We start from the raw sequence: 26,550 nt of genomic DNA on the forward strand, positions 1-26,550 counted from the left end.
TCTGGTCACCTTACTCACCAACAGGAACACAATACTGCTTGAAAACAGTATTATTTTGCTATGATCTTCTATAAGGTCGAGGTACTACCCCAGTCGGGCTGCTCCATATTTTGAGCAGGAAATTCCTGCTGTGCCCTACCTCAGTTACAAGCTGACGATAAAATTGAGTAGTCAGGTACTATTACTGTTCTATTCATATAATTGTATATAATTGTATATCCTGTAAATAGTTACCCTAATATTGTAAATTTGCTTGTATTTTAATCCGTCTGACTAGACGGACAGAACTGGCTCAACAATAATAACTCTTGTGTTATAATAAATTATTTATGGGCACTATTAGGTCTTTAGTTAGCTCATAATAACTATGTTACTACACTCGTATTATATGACTATTTCTTGTCTTAAATAAATAAATAAAAAACAAAAAGATATAATAGGAAGGAAATGTCTACCGAGACCATAGGATTTAATGTTCCTTAAATATTTTGAGTAAGTTATTGTTGCTGGATAACACTGGGTACCTACATTACCTTACCTGAGACAAAATTAAAAGAATATTTTGAAGCCCAATAACCTATGTTACGGTAAGGAGGCTGGTATCATGATAATAAATCTTATTGGTTGTTGTGAAGTTGGTGACCTGGCGACGGGAGCGTGTACTAGAGATAAATTGATTTTTTATTATCGATTTTTGTGAACAGTGCCATCTATGCGACAAATGAGAACAACGAAATAAGTTTCAATTTTATATACAGCGCCATCTATGCGGCGGCTGAAACAACTCAAAGTAAATTCATTATTACTTGTAAGTTGATTAAATAAAAAACGGCGCCATCTGTAGCTCTGTATACATGTAAAGTAGTGTCAGTGTAGTGAATAAAGATAGTAATATAGTTGTTGGTAAACATTTAAACAATAAAAATGTCTTCTGACCGGTTAGGTTGCCCTGTTGGGTGTTTTAGCACCTAAAAGCGGCTGGTGAAAGTATTTTACAACGAAGAAGGATATAACCACAGCGATATGCATGTACTGCTCGAAAGAATTAAAACTTGTACTAATACTACAAATTTTAAAGAGCACATCAGCTGAATAACCAAAATACTACGCTACATTTTATCCCGACTTTCGCACGGGATTGGTAACTACGCGAGTTAAACCGAAGACGCTCCCAGTCTTTAATTAAAAATACGTAACGGTAAAGTGTACTATTTATTGAAAACTACAAATTTTTTAAACGGTACAGTAGACAGCATCTTGTTCATTTTCACGATGTACGCCTTTATGCACGCGTACCAGATCGGGTCTTGAATGTACTCCGTGACCTCCCGCCAGTGGTCGCGAGCGAGCTGCTGCGCGGCGTCCGCTGGAACGAGAAACAGACCACCTTAAAAAAGTGTAGTTATTATACTTCATTTGAGGAAAGAAAAGTCGAAAAACCGAAACGAAGAAAAGACAAAAATCAAATCCATTTAAAAATTGAATTTATTAAAAATTAACAGTCCCGATGCACCTTACACCTTCGTATTATTATTTTTTGAGTTTTTGAATAATAATATTAAATTATAATTTTTTGAGTTTTTGAATTTTCTTTTTCAACAAACTATGCCTAAACAATGACCGAACGTAAATAAAAAAAAATATTCATATTACTTAATTCGATGCAATCTCAAAAATTGGCGAGTAATAAGTACGTGCATATCGGCGATTCACATTTGTTTAAATTATTTGTTGGTTTAGAGGTGCTTGACTATACTTACACAGATTTTCAAAATTGAATTTGACGCTGGTTTCCGGCACACAAACTAGTTCAAGGTTTTCCCCAAATAAATAAACTTCTCCGTCGTCTCCTTGATATTTACTCAATGTGTAGTCCACGTGTACGAAATATCTTCCTGTCAAGAAGAAAAAATAACAATACTTATTTATTTCATCAATTACTTATTAATATTAAATATTATGGACTTAAAATTTAGTCTGAAATAAAGTATTATTATTATGTATTTTATTTCGTTTCATAAGTAATAATTAAGGTATTAAGGATAGTAATAATTAAGGATTTCGTTAGTATTATCGACTGGAAGCTCACCAGTAATTATCTCGAAACTTCCACTTCCCTCCACCGGCGATGACACCAGTTCACCTTTCATCTCATAATCACCTTTCACACGTAACTGCGGGCAGTCCAGGTCGTACTGTAAGCTCGTGAGATTTCTAAGTATTCTGGAATATTGTATAAAGAAAAAATATACACGTAATTGCATGGATCGCAAAAGAAAAAAGCAGACTTCAATTTACAATTTACATTGACATTAATACAGCGTCGAATTGAGTAACCTCCTCCTTTTTTTGAAATCGGTTAATAAAATGAATATACTTTCATGGCTACCTATTATAAAATAATGGAAGGTACTCCTGGTGGTGCACTAGTCTCTAGCGCTTGGTTCGTGCACGCTCTTCATTGAGTGTCTTACGTGTGCCTTACTCCCTGTTGAGCGGTTGCTCTCAGAAAGTCTCAGGTTCAATACGACTCTGTATCGAACTCACTAAAATAAATATTATTCTACGCCGTCCGTGTGTCCATGTCATCTTTCTGTACCTGCGTCGCTGACGTCTATCCCCCACTACACTTCATTAAATATTTTTTAACTAATTAATTACAGTTAAAGTAAATCCAACCAACCATCTCGGAATGTAGATTCTGCAGATAAGAGTCAGTAAAAAACTACGCAGTTACTCTTTAAAAAAATTGTGTCTTATTATAAATTTAGTCACGTCTTGTATGAAACACAGCGCCACTAAATCCAAACATCTAATAAAATTAAAACAATCAAAGACTCTTACTTTAAATTCGATAACACGCAGTCGTTATACCCGCTGAGGGTAGTGTTAAAGAACTTGTATTTCAAGAGCGGGAGGTCGCCGTTGATTTGTTCGAGGAACAACGGGTCGGACGGCTTTATGTCAAGTTCTGGAATTCCACGCAACAGTCTTGCCCGAGTTGCGACGACGACCTTCTCGAGACACGTCATGTCGGTAGCTTCACATGGTGGCTTCAGATCGCCTGAAATAGTAAAAGCAATAATAAAAAACGACAGTCAGCCCAAAAAAGGTGAGTTGTGACATCCCTTCGACGTCGAATTGAAAACGTCCTGCTTGGTATGGATGGCACAGTTTTTGGCTAAAACGGTTTCGGGGTTCGCTCCCCATCCTAGTATTATAGTTAACTAGCGACCCGCCCCGGCTTTGCACGGGTGCAATGCTGATGCTAAATACACTACAGAAATACAATATATCTTTGGAATATACACTACGTTTTTTACTTTAGAAACAAAAGATAATCAACGATCATAAAAAACAAAAGATACCTATTCTATTCAGTTTTTTTTTAACTGAAATACCTCAACTTAAACTACGATTTTAATTTAATTAAAAATACTTTGCTATTCGTTCGACTAAAAACAAAAGATAATCAACAATCATCAACAACAAAAGATACCTATTCTATTAAGTTCTTTTTCTGAACTTACATAGCTCAACTTAAATTACGATTTTTGAAAATAATTTCCCTAATATTAAATTGATCTAACTCTAAATTTTAACCAAGATCTTAATAGAAAATTCCAATACAAAAATTATGGTTAATCTTATCTAACCGTATGTACTTATACTAATTATTACTATAAGTGCGATTTAAAAATTAACCTTACAATAAAATGTAATTTATATTTTAAAACTACTATCATACAATTAGGTACTTATCGTAACTTACTTATAATTACTGATACCTACGTTGTCGCGCTGAAAAGCACCGTTTTATTAAGTATTGTTATTTTCCTCGCTAGAGAGCTCCGATAATAAACGCATCCGATCGCTGCTAAATTCAAAATGCTATCGGGAGAATCGCGGCCTCCGACGCGCTATTTAAAGGCACGTTGCCGCCACCGCCCGCCGGCCGGTACCGCCGCAAACGCTACGTCCCGCAATTTTTAAATGTGTGATATCTTCGAAAATATTCTTTTAAATCATATGCTGTAAAGGACCATATAGATCTATATTCAATCAACAATGTATTTAAGGTATTTAATTGGATAAGGATTAATGCTGTATTGGTTAAAATCGCTTCGAAAATTATCCATTATTTGTCGTAAAAAGTAAATGACAAAAAAATGTTATTGTGGGATATCCATAAGAGATAGGTATATACCATCGCGGAGTTTTCTGTAGACCTTTTCAATGTGTACAATACTTAGTACATTATTTTGATAAATCTCGTAGGGTTCAGCCTGCGTTTGCAATTTAAGCGAAAAAAAAATATTTACGACATAACATTAGAAAACTCAAAAATAGCAGTATTTCTCCACTATTTAATGGATGTTATTATACATATAAACCTTCCTCTTGAATCAATCTATCTATTAAAAAGAACCGCATCAAAATCCGTTGCGTAGTTTTAAAGATTTAAGCGTACATACATGTGCAGGGACAGAAAAAGCGACTTTGTTTTATACTATGTAGTGATATCAAGATGTTCTCATAATGAATTCGTTTCTAGTATTTATGATAACTCGACACATTTCCGTTATTATAATGAAACAATTTTTTCGAATTTTATCGCGGTTTATTTGGTTTTTTTACATGCCCGATGTTTCGGATACTTTACAGCGACTCCTTCTAGGGCTGTCCTCCCGTGACCATGGTTCCGAAAATCGATTTAATCCGAAAAACTTGTTCATTTCGAGTGAAATTCGCGTAAACTTTAGAAAACATTTCCGTTCACAAATCAGGATCTTCAGCTACAATAATAATCTAATATACAAAATTCTCGTGGGGGGGATTAAGGGGCCTTATAACATATATGGCAAAACAATGTATGCGGGGTCAGCTAGTAATGTCTATAATAATTCTTGATTTTAATAAAAAATTTAACTAGGGTAGGACACCGCAGGAATAATCGTGATCAACATCTCTCTCTTTCTATTTTCACTAACTTATATCACTCTCTCAACTTCCGTTCACCTCGCCCGATAACACTTTTCGTAACGCGCCCGTCAAGCATTCAACAGCTTACTCCGCTAGTCAAGCATGCGTAAAGAAGTTGTACTTCAATAAAGAGATAGAAACAAAATCAAATAAAGAAATAATGGACAGTTATTAGTAATCTATTATCTATTACATATTATAATAAAATGGTAGGAAAGTCAAAAGTGTACGTTGAATATTTTTATAAAAGAATAATTGGGGTGTGATCTACAATCGATACCGAAGCCAAAAATATGGTTTTTAGAATTTTTGTCTGTTTGTCTGTATGTATATCCGGGATAAACTCAAAAAGTACTGCATGGATTTACTTCAAATTTGGCACGAATATTATTAAGAAGTCGGGTCAACATATAGGCTACATATTACCACGCTATCACCTACGGGGAACGAGCAGTGAACCTTTATTTCTTCAACGCATTCTGTAACAACGTGTATTCTAACGACGCATATTTGAATGTTATTGTTATTAACCGACTTCCAAAAAAGGAGGAGGTTCTCAATTCGACTGTATTTTTTTTTAATGTATGTTACATCAGAACTTTTGACCGGGTAGACCGATTTCGACAAATTTTGTTTTAATCGAAAGGTGGTGTGTGCCAATTGGTCCCATTTAAATTTATTTGAGATCTAACAACTACTTTTCGAGTTATATCTAATAATGCGTTTTTACTTGACGCTTTTTTCGTCGACCTACGTTGCACCGCAATACTTTCTACTGAATGTACCGATTTTGATAATTCTTTTTTTTGTTGCAAAGGGGATATCCTTAGTTTGGTACCGTGATAAGGAAACCAGGATCTGATGATGGGATCCCAGAGAAATCGAGGGAAACTCTCGAAAATCCGTAATAACTTTTTACTGGGTGTACCGATTTTGATAATTTTTAATTTAATCGAAAGCTGATGTTTATCATGTGGTCACATATAAATTTTGTCGAGATCTGACAATCACTTTTTGAGTAATCTTTGATAACGCGTAGTTGCTTGACTATTTTTTCGTCGATCTACGTTGTATTACTTGTCGATGTAATTGAAGTCGGTTTTTTTTTTCGTTTGCGAGCAAACACAATTATCATGTTAATAATAACCATGCTATAAGCTAGCTTCACACTATAAATATCACGCAATATAAGTAACTTAGGCCGATAAACATAATTAAATGAATATAAGTAGTATCAAGGCAATTTTAAAGCAGTGCCATCTATGATATTACAAAAACAGATCATGTAGGCGAGGTTAATAGTTGTTTTTAAAAGTCATAGATGAAGATGTGCATTTTCTTCTTAAAATTGTATCGTTAATTCGTTCCAGAGATGAGTAATACAATTAAAAAAAGTATTTATATAAGTTTTAACCTGCTTCATCTATCTATACTAATATTATAAAGCTGAAGAGTTTGTTTGTTTGTTTGTTTGAACGCGCTAATCTCAGAAACTACTCTACTACGTTTCGCAAAAATCATGTACGAAAGAATTAATCCTCTTTAAAAGTTCTAAAAAAAAGTCCGCGACAGCATATATCTATCATTTAAGGTTGGCTCACTATAACCTTTTTTATGTTAACCAAGTTTGTTCTAAAATAATGCATTATTTGCGAAGATGTTTTTATAAACATGATATTAATCCTTATCTAAATGAATACGTTATTCATCACAAGCATTTAATTTAAAACATAACAGCCTTACATAATTCGATTTCAATGAGTATCTCAGGAGATATCGCAGTTTTAAAATAACATCGCAGCAAAATAATGATCAAGTATTGCGCGCGCCTCCGTTCCACGCGGACGAAGTCGCGCGCATAAGCTATACCTAATAAAATAATTAGACACAGGTGTTTGGAATTACTTGAAGAATACAGGTTTTTACCAGCTCCAGTATACAAACCAATTTCTTTGGGTACGCGTGGTGCCTGTATTTCCTGGTCATTAGATGATAAATTCAAACTTGAGGTTCTAGCTTTAGATGAAAAATTATGTGCACCGTCAAACCCTTTGATTTGACAAGTCGCAGAGCCACGATATTATCTATTTCGAAATGTCGAGCTGTATTTAGGACCAAATCCTATTTATTGCACATGTCTTGAAATGCACATTTTGCATGCCACACTGCGACACATTCTCTGACGATCCGCTCTTTTCATTTTCGTAGTTACTATTATTATTATAATCATCATTTCACGTACCGTACCGTGGTCTCTAATTTTTGTCTGTCTGTCTGTCTTTCTGTTGGCTTATCTTCGGAGCGGCTGAACCGATTTTTATGGGATAGTCATTAGAAAACGAAAAAGGTTGGGGGCAAAACATAGGCTCCTTTTTATCCCGAAATTTCCGCTAAATCGGGGGTTTACGCGGGAAAAACCATGTTTACCGTGTCCGAGTACCTAATGCCCAGATAGATATGAAATACCCAAACATTTTTTATTAAATACGACAGTTTATTGCGATCAAATTCTTTTGTTTAGATAACTGTGTTGAGTTTTTATGGGACAATCATTAGAAGATATAGAGATATAGTGATGAAGGTTATAGACAACTGCTTTCCTCAAATTAACGCGGGTGAAACCGCGCTACACAGCTAGTGTCTTATAAAATTCATCGAGTTAGTCTGTATCTAATAATAATAACAAACAGAACTCAAAAAGAACTGCATAAATTTATATCAAAATTTAACCTCGAATACGGCACGCTATTGCTGTAAGCAATTTGAGCTAAATAACGAAGAAAGAGGAAAATTAAGCATGCCATACATATATATCATAAAGATAAGACATACTTATATTTTTTTACAGTACAGAATAAATAGTAATAGAGTTAGTACAAAATAAACATTGACTGTTAATATTTTTGTTCGGTATTTATTGGTTTTATTATTGCTTCTTAATTTATATATTTTCATGTCTCATATAAACTTAAGTGAGATGTGGAACTAGCTAGGTTTTTTTTACTCACACACAGCCATTTATTTTATGTTAAAATCGTGTAAAGTCATAACTTAAATGTGTTATAATTTTTTACCATATAAAAATGTTTCCTTTATGCTAACTAGATGGCAATGGCGTCGAATTAGATCGCGCTATGGTTTTATTCACAAAAAGTGATCTTATAAGTACAGATATTTATTTTATTTATTTATACTTTATTGTACACCACAAAAGTGGGCGTTGCTATAACTTATCGTGTGTTTTTTTTTCTCCATCTGCTTCAGTCACAACTTATGACTTAATTCAGCAGAATCACCATAATGTGATTTATTCAAAACAGGCTGAAAATAAGCACTTTTTGAAGGTCAATTTTACAAAAGGCACAAGACAGTCTCCTCTGTTACTGGACTTTCTGTAGATATGAAATGTTAAGCAGAACGGGTAAATGAATGTTATTTTAAAAGGTATAATCGCAGGTATTTTTGGTGCTGTATAGCGTACACGCAGATGACGTCGCGGGCAGCAGCTAGTATATATATAAATCTAATATATATCATTCTCGTGTCGCGGTGTTTGTAGTTAAACTCCTCCGAAACGGCTTGAATGATTCTCATGAAATTTTGCGTGCATATTGGGTAGGTCTGAGAATCGAACAACATCTATTTTTCATCCCCCTAAGTTATAACGGGAGGGACGATCGAGGAAGTTAATAACATATATGGCAAAACAATGTATGCGGGGTCAGCTAGTCTTATATATATAAAATTCTCGTGTCACAACGTTAGTTACAATACTCCTCCGAAACGGCCGGACCGGTTTTTATGACCGACTTTTTTATAAATATTCTATTTGTAGCCGCGCCTGTCTGTCTATTCGCAATAAGCTCAACGTCTACTGAAAACTTAGAACTGATTTTCATATAGTTTTCTCCAATAGACGGGGCGATTCGTGAGGAAGTAAACCTTTCTATATATTGAATACTCGTTGTGTGTGTAATCTGTGAATGTATCTGTATCGCGATCATTAGAAAGCGGTGCGCGTCGTTGTGGGCGCGAGTACGCGGAGCATCGAACACCATCCTGAACGTCTTGGCCGACCGATGGGACTCCCCATTATTTTGTCGCTGGGTACAGCTTCATGCTCCTTCTGCTAACTATAATCTTTAGCACAGGGGTCCCATAGGAAGAACTTATTATATTACATTTATAAGTTTTACTAACTTAGTTGTAAGTTTAGTTCTAAGTTTTGTGTACCTAACACGTAGATTATTATTAAAATGTATTTAGTTTATAATTTGTAATTGTACTAACACTAGATTATAAGAAAAATTGTTACTAACACTATATGGGCTAGTCCCGAAATAAATATATTATTATTATTATTATTATTATAGTGTGTATTATATTACGCTCCAATATTCGTACGGGGCCGTGTCTGTTGTAAGGAACAAAATAATGCTTTATTGAAATATAGAAGTTAAAAAACTCGGACATGTAAACAGTAAAACAGTAAAACAATGGAATGGAAATTTAATTACTTGTTGGTGTAAATAATTTATTTGTTATGCAAATTGAAGTCGGTTTTTGTACCAATTACGAGTTTACCTCGGCCAGCAGGCTTACTCTTGAAACTCGATCCTATTTGAAATTTAGGATTGGGATCGAGAACTTGTCAATCGGTAATCTTGACCACTACACTAGCGCACGATTTGACTCAACTACAGTGGCATTTTATGTAACTAATAGAAATTGGGATTTCTCGATCTTATACATTTTTTGCACTCTTAAGTCTTGACAATATTTTGACGTTGACTATCGACTTGGAAATCGTGTTTGGGATCGAATTTACTCGTTTCAATAAAGATAACTTTTTAGTGTTCGATTGTGTATATATATATATTTTGATGATTATTTTTAACCGACTTCAAAAAAGGAGAAGGTTACTCAATTCGACCGTGTATATAATAATTATATATATATAAATATATTTTTTTTATGTATGTTCGGAGATAACTCCGTCATTTATGGACCGATTTCGATAATTCTTGTTTCGTTGGAAAGGAGATATCCCTAGTTTGGTACCATGATAAGGAAACCAGGATCTGATGATGGGGTCCCAGAGAAATCTAGGAAAACTCTCGAAAAGCCGCATAACTACTGGGTGTACCGATTTTGATGATTTTTAATTTAATCGAAAGCCGATGTTTATCATGTGGTCACATTTAAATTTCATCGAGATCTGATTACAACTTTTAGAGTAATCTTTGATAATGCGTATTTACCCGACAATTTTTCGTCTACCTACGTTGTATTACTTGTCGATATAATTGAAGGCGGCTTTTATTCGTTTGCTTGCAAACACAATTATTTAAGTCAGTTAAAGTATCTTTTGTTGTACAAATCTTGCTGGTTTGAAATAATTAACATATTTGGCATAAATAATACATAATTACGAGCAAAATGTTACGTCAGATGTTCGCTTATCTAAACAATCTCTTAATTACCTTTAAAAGACGTGTGTTTTGAAAATACAATTTCCATATTATTCATTTGATGAAAACAATGGGTAGGTACTTGTAAGTTTAAACACGGCAAATGTTTAATAAAATTATTACCAAACCATTTAAACTGACGCATATTATAAGGCGTCAATTAAATAAAAATTATGGTTATTAACAAGGAGAAAACAAAGAGTGTAAGATATTAAGACACATGTGAACATTTTTTAAATTTTGCTGATTTAAAAAATTGTGTTCGCTCGTTAACGAAAAAAAAAAAAACATTTAATTAAATACGCATATAATATAAGTACCTTTAAAAAAAACACAGTCGAATTGAGAACCAACCCCTATTTTATATGACGCTTAAATTTGTGACGAAATTATGTACGTAGGCCGAGTTTATATAGTGAAGCTACTTTTATACGTATCAGAATATACGCCAAAAATGGCGTGAACTCATGTGTTTTGCCCATAGTCACCACGCTGGGCAGGCGGGTTGGTGATCGCAGGGCTGGCTTTATCGCACCGAAGACGCTGCTGTGCGTCTACGGCCAGCAGTTGGATGGTTATCCCGCCATCGGTCGACTTTTTAAGTTCCAAGGTGGTAGTGGAACTGTGTTATCCCTTAGTCGCATCTTACGACAAAACAACGACAACTTAGCATTCAAAATGTTACAATATCATTACTAATAAACCAAATACCTAATTACAAAATGTTCCGGTGTAAACCATGTCCGGGTGGACACGCAGCCAATAATGCTGACAACGTTTCCCCGTTGAATCCTTCCTCGATAATGTACCAAAAAAAAAACTAAATTCATGTACTTAATATTAATTTGTCGTATTGCGTGACGAGAGTGTTACAAGAAGTGTGATCGGGCGAGGCGAACGGAAGTTGAGAGCGAGATAAAAGTTAGTGAAGATAGAAAGAGAGAGTACGTTTCGTATATTACTGTACGGGCAACTAAAGAAGTTTTACTTCAGTCGTGTGCTCTAAAGCACACTCGTTTTTTATTATTTTGTAATACACAACATACAATAATTACAATGATCATTTATTTTACACCAAGTTGGCGCGCACGTACTCTCTTTCAGTTCACTGCACTTACGAGTAGGTATAATTATTATGGATTGATGTCACGGTGAATTCCGCGATCTTTAAGATAGAAGTCTGTGTTTTAAAGAAATTTAAAGTTTAAAAAATTATTATCTTCTCATAATATGAATAATTCAATAATATTAAAGTATATAACATTTATATTTTATTATGAATTATTTTCCTTAAATTATATTTATATTTTTTTGTTTCCATTTTAAACTTAAATTTTGGAGTAATAATTATAATAGTCTTTATAATTATAATACGTATTATATTCTTTTATTTATATTTATTTTTCCTTTCAAAACCAGGACCTTGAAATCACAACTTGAAAACTTCCTAAAACATCTGACTTGATAAACGAGAAATATATTTTATTTTATTTTATTTTATTTTATTTATTCAGAAAACCAACAGCTTCTTATATACATATTATAATATTCTGTATTTAAATGAAGCGTTGGTTGCTGTTGTTCTTTGTTCGTGTTTTTTTAGTTGCCAACACGAAAAATCGTTGTGTTAAGTCTCAAATAACAATAATTGTGTTTGCTAGCAAACGAAAAAAAAAACCGACTTCAATTACATCGACAAGTAATACAACGTAGATCGACGAAAAAATAGTCAAGCAACTACGCGTTATCAAAGATTACTCAAAAAGTAGTTATTAGATGTCGATAAAATTTATATGTGACTACATGATAAACATTAGCTTTCGATTAAATTAAAAATTATCAAAATCGGTACACCCAGTAAAAAGTTATTACGGATTTTCGAGAGTTTCCCCCGATTTCTCTAGGATCCCATCATCAGATCCTGGTTTCCTTGTCACCGTACCAAACTAGGGATATCCCCTTTCCAACAAAAAAAGAATTATCAAAATCGGTACATCCAGTAGAAAGTTATGCGGTATAATACAACGTAGGTCGACGAAAAAAGCGTCAAGTAAAAACGCATTATTAGATATAGCTCGAAAAGTAGTTGTTAGATCTCAAATAAATTTAAATGGGACCAATTGGCACACACCACCTTTCGATTAAAACAAAATTTGTCGAAATCGGTCTACCCGGTCAAAAGTTCTGATGTAACATACATAAAAAAAAAAAAAAAAAAAAAAAAATACAGTCGAATTGAGAACCTCCTCCTTTTTTGGAAGTCGGTTAAAAAAATGACCTCAATTGAGATCGACAAGTATGGTACAATACACATTATTAAGAATAACTCTAAAACTACTCGTCGGATCTTACTGAAATTTGAATTTCCCCACAAAACAAGTATGTACTTTTGATTAAAAAAAAATAATCAGCAAAATCGGTACACCCAGTAAGAAGTTATGAAGTAACAACACATAAAAATACAGTCAAATCCAAACTCTCATTTTTTTTTAGACCTTTAAAATTAGGATACGAAGTTTACCGGGTCAACTAGTAACTACCTATACATTTAAAACAATTGTGGTTGCTCGCAAACGAAAAAAAACGACTTCAATTACATCGACAAGTAATACAATGTAAGTAGGTAAACAAAAAAATAGTCAAGTAAATAGTAAATACGTGTAAAAGCCACGGTTCGCTTAAACCGAAAATAAAAATCATCATATCAAAAATTTCGCTCTAGCGGATACATCGTTCCATAGCTTAATTGGCTAGAGCGCCGACACGGTCAGTCGGAGACGCGGGTTCGAACCCCGCTGGAGCGGTCAATTTTTGATATGATATTCAAAAATGTTTAGAATTCCTAATGTGTGGGTAACACAAAAATAAAAAATCGTACATACGTGTAAAAGATTACCGAAAAAGGAGACATCGGATCTCGATTAAATTTAAATGAAACCAATCAAGCACCATTTTTCGATTATTTTAACCGACTTCCAAAAAAGGAGGAGGTTCTCAAATCGACTGTATTTTTTTTTTTATGTATGTTACATCAGAACTTTTGACCGGGTAGACCGATTTCGACAAATTTTGTTTTAATCGAAAGGTGGTGTGTGCCAATTGGTCCCATTTAAACTTATTTGAGATCTAACAACTACTTTTCGAGTTATATCTAATAATGCGTTTTTACTTGACGCTTTTTTCGTCGACCTACGTTGTATTATACCGCATAACTTTCTACTGAATGTACCGATTTTGATAATTCTTTTTTTGTTGGAAAGAGGATATCCCTAGCTTGGTACCGTGATAAGGAAACCAGGATCTGATGATGGAATCCTAGAGAAATCGAGGAAAACTCTCGAAAATCCGTAATAACTTTTTACTGGGTGTACCGATTTTGATAATTTTTAATTTAATCGAAAGCTGATGTTTATCATGTGGCCACATATAAATTTTATCGAGATCTGATAACTACTTTTTGAGTAATCTTTGATAACGCGTAGTTGCATGACTATTTTTTCGTCGATCTACGTTGTATTACTTGTCGATGTAATTGAAGTCGGTTTTTTTTTCGTTTGCGAGCAAACACAATTATTTTTTACCGAAATCGGTCCTGAGTTGTTCTAAGGTAAAAATACATAAAAAAATACAGTCGAATTTAGAACCTCCTCCTTTTTTAACCGACCTCAAAAAAAGGAGGAGGTTACTCATATATATATATACATATATATATATATATATATATATATATATATTTTTAATGTATGTTCGGAGATAACTTCTTCGTTTATGAACCGATTTTGATAATTCTTTTTTTGTTGGAAAGGAGATATTCATAGTTTGGTACCATGATAAGGAAACCAGGATCTGATGATGGAATCCCAGAGAAATCGAGGGAAACTTTCAAAAATCGTAAAGGTGACTAGTAAATTAAATCATGTTTTCATTAAGTACTATAAAGCACTACTATTTAATAAAGGTCTGGAGTCGATCTGATGATGGAGACGAAAGATAGTCGAGGGAACTCTTCAACAATTTATAGCAATTACCTGCTTTTTGAACTTAATTCGTTTCTATTGATGAGAACTTTGCACCTGTATGAGTTATAAGTGCCATTACAGTCTGATGATGGAGACAAAAGTTAGTCGAGGGAACTCTTTAACGATTTATAGCAATTACCTGCTGTTTGAACTGAATTCGTTCCTTTTGGTTAGAACTTTGCATATATATGAGTTAAAAGTGCCATTTCAGTCTGATGATGGAGACGAAAGATAGTCGAGGGTACTCTTCAACGACTTATAGCAATTACCTGCTGTTTGAACTTAATTCGTTTATATTGATGAGAACTTTGCACCTATAGAGTTACAAGTGCCATTAAAGTCTGATGATGGAGACGAAAGATAGTCGAGGGAACTTTTCAACGATTTATAGCAATTACCTGCTGTGTGATCATCTGTGTCGCAGGACCAGGTTTGATGATGGAGCCCATAAACACTCGAGGGAATTTCTCAACAATTTACACCAGTTACCTTTTGCTGTTTGACGACCGCTTTGATATAATGGTGCATGTGCCGTGTCGGCGGGGCCTAAACACCTACGGTCGCGGGTTCTATTCCAGCTCGGAGTGGATATTTATGTTTATATAAATATTTATTTTTGGCCTAGTCGTTAATCCTTGTGGTTCTCCCAACCTAGCCTCGGAGAACACACTAGGCAGTCCCGGTTGTTATTACGTACACCTGATATCGAACTTTACTCATAGTATGTCGACGCGTTAGCGCAGCGGTCACAGCACCCGGCTGTTGCGCTGGCGTTAGTGGGTTCAATCCCCGCGCACGACAGACATTTGTATTGGCCATATAGATGTTTGTCATGATCTGGGTGTTTGTGTTTGTGTATTGTGTATGTTTCCGGACCCCCGACATAAGAGAAAAAGCATCCTTGTTAGGTCTACCCATCACTAAAAATTGTAAAATAAAATAATTTTTAACAAAAAAAACCTGCTTCAAAAAGGAAACTAAAAAGTGAAAAATAAATTTACTTAGTACAAAGTAATTCATATTTTGATTTAGTTAATCAGAAATGATTAAATAAATATTTTATAATTTTGAAGTTGGTGCCAAGTAAATACTACAACAACCTGGCTACAATAACAAATACAAACAAGACACATACAACAAACAAGTACAAAAAATATGATTAGATATGTCAAAACAATAACAGAATAATAACAGTATTCAACCTAATAGTCAATGAAACAAATTATGAAAGAAAACTGAAAACAACTTATGAGTAGATACTAGAGTAGTATGTACTCAAAACTTGTGCGCCTGAGTTGTCTCCAATCCTGACACGTCTGTTTCGTCTCTCTCTAGCGACAGGACAAGTGCTGAAAGCCTGGAAGCAAGCTAACGTGCAGCCTGTGCCCAAAAAGGGCAGTCGAGCTGACCCTGTCAATTACAGACCTATTTCCATAACGTCCATACTCTGTAAGAGTATGGAACGTATACAGAATTACCGGCTCCTGGCACACCTTGAGAAGAACGATCTCCTTAGCGACCGACAGTTTGATTTTCGCCGTAATCGGTCCACGGGTGATCTTCTGGCGTATGCCACACACATTTGGAGTGAGGCTATCGAGAAACACGGGGAAGCCATTGCGGTCTCGCTCGATATCTCGAAGGCATTTGACAGGGTCTGGCATGACGGCTTTATTAGCAAACTTCCTTCATACGGCCTACCCACTTCTCTCTGTGTTTGGATATCTGACTTCCTGAGGGATCGATCGATCCGCGTAGTCATAGACGGTTGCGATTCCGATCGTTTGGCCATCAATGCCGGGGTTCCTCGGGGGTCTGTACTCTCGGCAACGCTATTCTTGCACATCAACGACCTGCTCAAACCCGGAACTTTTGGGTATGCGGATGACAGCACCGTTGTCGAGCGTTACGTGTCCAACGCACGAGCGAGTGGGTCTGAGATCCAATCGCTGGGGGAAGCTATGATTCAGCGTCTGAACTTGTCCCTTAAAGCTGTCTCCGATTGGAGTGACGCAAACCTGGTCAAGTTCAACGCCTCTAAGACCCAGGCGTGTCTTTTTTCGGCAAAGCGGAGTCCTTTCCATCTGACTCCCTCTTTCCGAGGTGTGCCCGTGCCCATAACCGGGCGCCTAGAGCTTCTTGGCGTTACTTTGTCATCCACCCTCAATTTCGGCTCATACATAGAGACAAAGGCTCAAACAGCTGCCAGAAAACTGGGCGTCCTCTCGAAGGTGAGACAGTACTTCACTCCGGAACAACTTCTAAATTTATATCAAGCGCAAGTTCGATCATGCATGGAGTACTGCTCTCATCTTTGGGATGGCTCAGCCAAGTACCAGCTGAAGCTTCTCGAGTCGATTGAGAGACGAGCCAGGAGGCTCATCGGTGATGATGCACTGGTCGCTGCAAAGCTGCAAAGCTTGCATCATCGACGGAGGGTGGCCGGCCTATCGGTTTTTTATCGGATACACTTCGGAGAGTGTGCGCAGGAACTCCATAACTTGATTCCCCCTTCCCCCTTCCATCATCGTACAACCAGACGCTCTGCGTTACGCCACCCTTATATGGTTGACATTCCCCTTATACGCACTAAGCGATTCGCTAGTACATTCTTGATCCGTACAGCCAAAGAATGGAACTCTCTACCAGCGTCTGTATTTCCAGAAAATTATAACCTGGGGATCTTTAAGTCGCGAGTGAATAGGTTACTTCTAGGTAAGCGTGCTCCATCTTAGACCGCATTTTCACTTATCATCAGGTGAAATAGTGGTCAAACGCAAACCTATCATTGTATAAAAAAAAATAGAGTAGTTATTGTTTTACTTGGCACCGACTTCAAAATTATAAAATATTTATTTAATCATTTCTGATTAACTAAATCAAAATACGAATTACTTTGTACTAAGTAAATTTAGTTTTCACTTTTTAGTTTCCTTTTTGAAGTCGCTTTTTTTTTTGTTAAAAATTATATGAAGCACTTGTATGTGTTGTGTTAGTGGACTTTTCTATAAGAATTAATATAATTAAATAATTATTCATAAGTACTAGCTATGCCCGCGACTTCGTCCGCGTGGAATTTAAAAAAAAATATTGTTCAGTTTGCAGAATTACAAAATTAATAAATTTCTAAAATAAAAGTACCTAGCCTAAGTTACTCGTTACTATATAAGCTATCTGCTAGTGAAAGTCCCGTCAAAATCGGTTCAGCCATTTCAAATATTAGCCGGAACAAACAGAGAGACAGACAGACAAAAATTGTAATAAATGTTATTTTGGTATATGTACCGTGTATACATACTATACATATCCATATACATTTAGTAATAATAATAATAATAATCGATAAACTTACTTGACAGAATTCCGCTGAAGCAGCAAACAACTAACAACACCAATGAGATTCTCGCACTCATACTGTCTGTCCGGCGCTATGTCAGGCAGAGCTGTGTCGTTACTAAGACATGTCCGTTGCTTATATTTGTTCACGCTAGGCTAATACAACTAGCAACTCGCCCCGCGCTCGCTCGGGCATTCGATAATAATGTAAAAGTATTCATCGGTTGTGGTGAAGTTTATCCTGAACATAAGTCGAATAGAATTTTAAAGCAGGGGATAAAATAGACCATATCTTTATTATTATTATTTTTTTATTTAAAAATTTACACCCACGGGCTCAAAATGCCCGCCTTTTGTTAATCATGCGTGCATTAATAATACCACAGGCGATTTTTCTTTATTACTACAGATCGACAGTCCTGTGACTGCCTAGTACAACTAGGACGTGGCCCGACGCTGACGGTTTTTTTCCTTACAAAAAACTGTTTGATTGAAAAGTATACACATCATTCCTTTCTAATTTCTGAACGTATTATTATTTTTCTTATCTATGTCTATATTTACACTTATTTGCTAGTTACCATATACGAGTATGTACACTTATGTTCTACTTATAATATTGGTACATTTGACCTATGTTACTGTTAGTAAGGGACCTTTTTTCTAATATATTTATTTATATACTAGCGACCCGCCCCGGCTTCGCACGGTTGCAATGCTGATACTAAATATACTACAGAATGTCTTTATTTATGGTATCAAGCTAGCTTATAGCATGGTTATTAACATAATAACAACAACATTCAAATATGCGTCGTTAGATTACACGTCGTTACAGAATGCGTTGAAGAAATAAAGGTTCACTGCTCGTTCCCCGTATACCCCGTAGTGATAACGTGATAATTTGTAGCCTATATGTTGACCCGACTTCTTAATAATATTCGTGCTAAATTTGTAGTAAATCCATGCAGTACTTTTTAAGTTTATCCCGGACATACATACAAACAGACAAACAGACAAAAATTCTAAAAACTATATTTTTCGACCCACAAGGACAACACCCAGACCACGGCAAACATCTGTATGGCCAACACAAATGTTTGTCATGTGCGTGGATCGAACCCGCAACCGCCAGCGCAACAGGTACCAGGTAGTGTTTTTAAGTCATTCTGGTTTTCATTCATCGGCTGCAGTAAACGTGATTGGCGCGCTTCTACGCTTTCTGTAATCACAGTCTTAATCAATAACAGCGATTTTAAATCAACGTACGTCTTAAGCCCGGCGCTTATTTTGTGACTAGTAAAGTGGCGTTATTAGGCAATTAGACATGTAATCAAAAAATCAAATAAAATTGAGGTAAAAAGAATTAATTGGTAACTTGCCATATCGATTTTGATAGTATTTTATTATTACTATTGCGGAATTATTACATATCAATCGGATTTTATAACTAAACGGCGTAAAACTGTATTGGCATTTTGTAAATTGAGTCACATTAACCGCCCCTGAGGCTCCCCCTCAGGCACAGCGTCAATGTCAAAATAGCGCGAAATTAAAGAAATGGGCTTTATTGGGAACAGTCCCTTTTTTGGTGGAACCAGCTTATATCGGCCGTCACAAACCTCACAACAACTCCACCATAAATGTTTTGTTAATTTGACAGCCTTTTAATAAAAGCCTTGACATTTATTTAAATATAGCTGTGCCTCGCGGTTTCGTCCGCATTAGTTTGAGGAAAAAACTTACTAAAATACTGTATAGCCTATAGCCTTCCTCGATAAATGGACCATCCAAAACAAAAAATAATAATAATAATTAGGAAATAAACTCTCCAGTTTTATAATATTAGTACAGATTAATTATTTTTAATCATATTTTCCTTAACTTAACTACACAACATATTCTGACACCCGTGTCCGGTACTGAGGACTCCAAACAGTTGAGGCACACTCTAGAATAGATCTAACAAATGTATCATACAAGACGGTGGGCGGAAGGATGCTTGAACTCTTTGGATATGCTGAGTACAAATCCCAACATACAATATTTTTTGCTAACTATATCCATACTATATCACAGACGCCGCGTTGGCGCAACGGTCACAGCCATGGATTGTACCCGTTGTGCTGGCGGTTGCGGGTTCGATCCCCGCACAAGACAAACATTTGTATTGGCCATACAGGTGTTTGCCGTGGTCTGGGTGTTTGTGCAGTCCTTGTGGGTCTTCCCACCGTGCCTCGGAGAGCACGTTAAGCCGTCGGTCCCGGTTGTTATCGTATACACCTGATAGCGATCGTTACTCATAGTAGGGAATATATCCGCCAACCCGCATTGGAGCAGCGTGGTGGATTAAGCTCTGATCCTTCTCCTACATGGGGAAAGAGGCCTATGACCAACAGTGGGATATTACAGGCTGAAGCGAGCGAACTATATCATCGACGTGCTCATTAAGGAGTAATTGTGAGTCAATCATCCAAAATCTCTCACCGCATCAACCCCGATAGCACTTCGCCATTCAATTTATAACAGTAGTTTGTACAATAACGCTTCCTACTTAAAGTTATTACATTACACTTTTTTTTTAATTATGAATAAAGAGTGAACAATAATTACTAACTCGATCTAGGTCATTCTGAAGGTCTATACAGTCATCGTTGTCTTTAATTATCTTGAAAATTTTATAGTCATAATTTTGTAGTCATATCGGTCAATCATGTACATAGTTTATTTATAAATAGCAATAAACTAAAAAAATTCGTTATACGTTAACAATAAAGCCGTCAAAATCAATTTAATTGTAAACAATAAGATTATGAGGCGTGCACTTTTGGATGTTCCATTTTTTTTTAAGTTTTTACCATAGTAAAATCATAAATCAAAGCCATATCTACACGAACCAATCAACTAGTCGAAGTTCCTAGACAAGCTACTAGAGGGCGTAAAGGCGTGCACTTTTGGATTTTCCTATTTGTTTATCAAAATTATGACATCAGAATTGATTTCCATAATGGCCGAGAGGCGCTAGTTGCTAACAATACAGTAAGAGGTCGTAAGCGGAACGGCCCGTGGCGCGCTCATCAAACAGTATACCTATAAAAGTAGACGCAGCATTGTTTTTAAACGGTTTTATTTAGCTCACCCCGTTTGTTTTATTTTTTATTTATTATTTATTCTTGGGTCAAATTTAGTAATTCAAATTTCACCCTCTTCCTGTCAACCGATTAATCTGAAATTTTGTATACACTTTGGATTTTGGTGACAATACAATTATGTTTATTCACCGTGTCCTATAATGGGACGCGTCACAGACGAGGGGTTATCATTATAAATTCAAGATGGCCGCCGCTACAAAATGGCGGATAATTTATGTTTTATTAATCCCATCAATATGGGTATCAAATGAAAGGGCTCAACAAGCAGAATACAATATACAATAAAAAATTGAAATCCAAGATGGCGGCCGCTACAAAATGGCGGATAACGTAGGTTTTATCAATCCCATCAATATGGGTATCAAATGAAAGGGCTCAACAAGCAGAATACAATATACTATAAAAAATTGAAATACGAGATGGCGGCCGCTACAAAATGGCGGATAACGTAGGTTTTATCGATCCCATCAATATGGGTATCAAATGAAAGTGCTCAACCAGTATAATCAATGTACTATATAAAATTAAAATCCAAGATGGCGGCCTCTACAAAATGGCGGATAACTTAGGTTTTATCAATCCCATCAACATGGGTATCAAATGAAAGGTCTCAACAAGTAGAATACAATTTACTATGCAAAATTGAAATCTAAGCTGGCCGCCGCTACCAAATGTCTGATAACAATTTTTTATCAATCCCACCAATATGGGTATCAAATAAAAGGGCTTGACAAGAAGAATACAGTGCACTATACAACCTCAATATTTAAGATGGGCCTTGCAATAATGAAGCACTAAATGAATTAAACAGAATGCGAAATAAAAACTAAAAACTAGAAAATAAAAATAGGTAAAAAAACTTTTTAAGTTAAACGGTTTTATGTTAAACATACATTGCAATGTTTAAGATAAATGTACTAAAAACCAAAAAATAATAAAATAGATACAGTCGTGGGAATTATAAACATATGCATAGACTAGACTAAAATAAAACCGTGGGGCACGTCAATTGTCTACAAATTATCGACTTAATGTGCGATAGAAGAATCGTTTAATTCGTCGTTAAAATAGGCAGTTGGCCCGCAGACGGTGAGGAAATTACTTACTATTTTCTTGCTCATGGAAATTCCAATAGTTATACACTCCATGTAAATAAAAGAGATGTTTCAACTAGTTTATCGTTGGACATTCACACTGCTGGCTGGCGAGGAATCGTTTCACTGCTCGTAGTTTGTCTTTAATCGACAAAACATATGATAAAAGTACTACTCACTCACCACTATGAAACCCTAAAACTCGCTTATAATCGAGCTTGCTAGCTTGTTTCCACATTCTAGCCCTACTTATCACACGTCCATCTTTGTCGGTTGAACAACTGCCTAATTATAGTGTAACATTACAAAACAAACATTTTAATCAACGATTGTAGACAATTGACGTGCCCCACGGTTTTATTTTAGTCTAGTCTATGCATATGTTTATAATTCCCACGACTGTATCTATTTTATTATTTTTTGGTTTTTAGTACATTTATCTTAAACATTGCAATGTATGTTTAACATAAAACCGTTTAACTTAAAAAGTTTTTTTACCTATTTTTTTTTATCTACACAATACACACACTGTCGTCTGCTCCTAAGGTAAGCAACTTAATGCTTGTGTTTTAGGTAACAGCCGACTGGTATAGCTACATTTTTTTTATAAACACATATAAACAATACATATATAAATATATAAATAAATATATATATTACACCTAGACTCGGGGTGGGAATCGAACCCACAACCCTCGGAGCAGTAATGAGGGTTACTACAGGAGTCTAGTCAAGCATTTTAGACAAAATTAAATGTTGTCAAAGTTGCCTTGACTAATTCCTTACTGCTACCCTTATTAGATTACGCTGACATTGTTTATATCGATTTATCTGAACAACTGTTAAACAAATTGGAACCATTACAAAACATATGTATTCACTTTATATTCGGGTTGCGCAAATTTGACCATATATCTCAATATCGTCAACAGTTGTGTTGGCTACCAATTAGACAGCGACGAAATGTGCATGCTCTTTCTTTGTTGTTCAATATCCTTTATCACCCTCACACACCCCCTTATCTTAAGGAAAGGTTTAGTTTTTTAGGACATGACACTGAATGTCACTTCACGTTCCCGTAGTAATAACTTGCTTGTGGTACCTCTTTGTCGCTCTAATGCTTATGGTAACTCCTTCACTACTAAAGTGATCAAACTTTGGAATTCCCTACCCAATAACATCCGTCAAGCAGTCTATAAATATTTTTAAGAATCGTTTGCACAAATACTACTTAACTCTTACATAGTTTTAAATATGTATATGTTTCTATTGGTATATTGTTTTTATTTGTATGTTTGTATAAATATAGTGTGTATGTGTTTACATGTGTTTATATGTTTATGTAGATATATACCGTTTAAATGTATTGTAATTAATTTAATTATATGTGCTAAACTTGCGTTGTTGATTGCGCACTACTACCGACATATTTTTCTTATACTACTTTTATTAAAGGTCGCTGGAAGAGACCGCTATAAGCGATAAGGCCGCCTTTGCATACATTATTTGTTTTTGTATCAAATCGTTCTAAAATGTATCTTATTTTTTGTGTGTGCAATAAAGTTTAATAAATAAATAAAATAAAATTAAGTTTACTATACGCAGGGAACCAACTCTGCAATTGAGATTTTTTTCGTCAAATCGCACCAGAAGTCGATACTAGTGTGGAGTTTCGCTATTTATTGCGCATGTGCTTGTTGGAAATTATTTTAATTACTTTTTAGGATTCCATATCTCAAAAGGAAATAACGGAACTTTTATAGGATCGCTTTGTGGTCCGTCTGTCAAGACCCTTTTTTTAACCGACTTCCAAAAAAGGAGGAGGTTCTCAATTCGCATGTATTTTTTTTTTATGTATATTACATCAGAACTTTTGACCGCCTGGACCGATTTCGACAATTTTTTTTAATCGAAAGGTGGTGTGTGCCAATTGGTCCCATTTAAATTTATTTGAGATCTAACAACTACTTTTCGAGTTATATCTAATAATGCGTTTTTACTTGACGCTTTTTTCGTCGATCTACGTTGTATTATACCGCATAACTTTCTACTGGATGTACCGATTTTGCTAATTCTTTTTTTGTTGGAAAGGGGATATCCCTAGTTTGGTACCATGATAAGGAAACCAGGATCTAATGATGGGATCCCAGAGAAATCGAGGGAAACTCTCGAAAATCCGCAATAACTTGTTACTGGGTGTACCGATTTTGATAATTTTTAATTTAATCGAAAGCTGATGTTTATCATGTGGTCACGTATAAATCTTATCGAGATCTGATAACTACTTTTTGAGTAATCTTTGATAACGCGTAGTTGCTTGACTATTTTTTGTCGATCTACGTTGTATTACTTGTCGATGTAATTGAAGTCGGTTTTTTTCGTTTGCGAGCAAACACAATTATTTAGGAACGTCTGGATGTATTAAGCTGAAATTCATATCAAATGACACTTAGAGCTGTGAAAAAAATTGTCATTTTTTACCGAATGCTGAAATGATAATTTTTGTATTTGCGACTCCCATAATTTTTCTGACGTTCGAAAAACAAAACGGCTACGCTACATTGTAGTCACACTACATTGTAAGAACCTGAATTTTTTTGTTGTTTTTCAGATGTACCATAACCGAGTTCCAGGTGGGACAAGGACCGCGCGTATCGTGTGGAGGACCCCCGCGGCAACTAGCGTCACGACGTCATTTTTAAATATTTTCCAAAAAAAATTTATTATGTTACTCTTGAAACTCTTTGTGATAATGACCTAAATAATAAAAATATTCCGACCGATAGTTTCAGATTTATTAATTAAAAAATAAAAAAGTGCATTTCTCGGTTCGCCAGGGTGGCCAGACCCCTTAATCGATTTATTAGACGTTATAACGTCAAATCAAACTTCTAAGCCAACGCAATCAAAAGATTCTGTTTATGCTGCAAATTTTGACACTCGCAAGAGACTCAAAACCTACAGGGTACTTCCCGTGAACTCAGAATCTTGAAATTTGGTACGAAGCAACGTCTTATAGCTATAGATAAATGAAAAATTGCGAAAAGCATAAATTGTTAGTTACATCACGTGATAAAAATATATTCAATAATTTTTGTACGGTGTACCCTCGGTGCACAAGTCCAACTCGCACTTGGCCGATTGTTTTGTACATAAAACACATTTTTTGAGTTTACTCCTTAAGAATCGATTTCCATATCAGGCCCCGGTAAGAGAAAATATGAGGAGTAAACTCTACTGAACGCATGACCTCGTTACCTTTCTCGTAACGCCATCTATCGCGTACAGTCAGTCTGAGACGTAACGACGTTTTCTAATAACGCCATCTCGACGTTACGTATCATCGATAGATGGCGTTATTTGATTCGATTATTTATCATTTGATAATGTATTAATCTTATTCTTAGACTAGTAAGCCTTTTTGTGTCTATTTAGACAGTCGATCTGAAGAAGTAACTCCACTCGTGCGTCGCAGCTGACACATACACTTTTTATTTTATACCCTTCTTAAAAATCTTTATTACCTCTGTAATCTTATATACAAAATTCTCGCGTCTCTATGTTAGTTACAATACACCTCTAAAACAAATTTTGTATACATATCGGATAAGTCTGAGAATCGGCCAACATCTATTTTTCGTACCCCTGAGTTATAAGGAAATAACGTTTGTGGGTCAGCTAGTAATCATATATATTAATACGCTAAGGTTTAAGATGTTTGCTTTCCTTTTTAAAAAAAATCACAATTGCTCACATCATAATATCATTTTACCTACTACCTTTGTTACCTAGACCTTAAAGAGGAGCAGTTAAATAAGATAGATAGATAGATACTCTTTATTGTACACAACAACAATCAACACAATAACATATTACAAATAAAAATAAAACAGTGTACAAAGGCGGTCTTATCGCTAGAGTAGCGATCTCTTCCAGACAACCTTTGGGCATATAGGACACAGCGTAGTGAAAAAGCGGTAGGGAAGTGTATACAGAGAAGTGACAATTAGTGTCACCTAGAACAATATCAACTATCGAGTACAAATACACATACATATACAGCACAATACATACATACATACATAGATACATACATACAAACATACATACATAGATACATACATACAAACATATATATATATATATATAAAATACTATACCTACATATAAACGAAATACATATAATATGAATAATAGCATAGAATACAAAATACAAGTGAAGCGATACTCCTACAATATGTTATGCAGAGATAAAAACAATTATGACGTACTAAGTGACAAATAGTGCGCCTTGAGGTATTTTTTAAAGCAAGACAGGGATTGGGCTTGTTTTATAGGAAGAGGTAGAGCGTTCCAAAGTTGAACAGCTTTAACTGAAAAGGAATTGGAGTAAAAAGAAGTAGTGTGAGCTGGGGTTTCGAGCATCAAAGTAGACTCAGATCTAAGGGTGCGTTCGTGTGTATTACAAAGATACTTGAAACGCTCCTTAAGGTAC

At 35.3% G+C, this 26,550-nt stretch overlaps 1 protein-coding gene across 1 annotated transcript; it reads right to left on the reverse strand.

Annotated features, from left to right (window-relative positions):
- Positions 1 to 1,193: 1,193 nt before the first annotated feature.
- Positions 1,194 to 17,917, reverse strand: LOC123658983 (circadian clock-controlled protein daywake-like). Its single transcript, XM_045594269.1, has 5 exons — positions 17,826 to 17,917; positions 2,845 to 3,064; positions 2,090 to 2,223; positions 1,761 to 1,895; positions 1,194 to 1,366 (listed from the first exon to the last, which is right to left on the reverse strand). The coding sequence occupies exons 1-5, from the start codon at positions 17,884 to 17,886 to the stop codon at positions 1,209 to 1,211; spliced, it is 708 nt and encodes a 235-aa protein (XP_045450225.1). The 5' UTR covers positions 17,887 to 17,917; the 3' UTR covers positions 1,194 to 1,208.
- Positions 17,918 to 26,550: the final 8,633 nt, after the last annotated feature.

Source organism: Melitaea cinxia, chromosome 13 (genome assembly GCF_905220565.1).
Source record: "Melitaea cinxia chromosome 13, ilMelCinx1.1, whole genome shotgun sequence".
NCBI lineage: Eukaryota > Metazoa > Arthropoda > Insecta > Lepidoptera > Nymphalidae > Melitaea > Melitaea cinxia.

Coding starts and splice junctions, on each gene's coding strand:
- LOC123658983 (XM_045594269.1), bottom strand. CDS start 17,886: ATGAGTGCGAGAATCTCATTGGTGTTGTTAGTTGTTTGCTGCTTCAGC. Junction 2,224..2,844: donor TGCGTGTTATCGAATTTAAA/GTAAGAGTCTTT, acceptor ACAATATTCCAG/AATACTTAGAAATCTCACGA. Junction 1,896..2,089: donor AAGTTTCGAGATAATTACTG/GTGAGCTTCCAG, acceptor TCTTCTTGACAG/GAAGATATTTCGTACACGTG.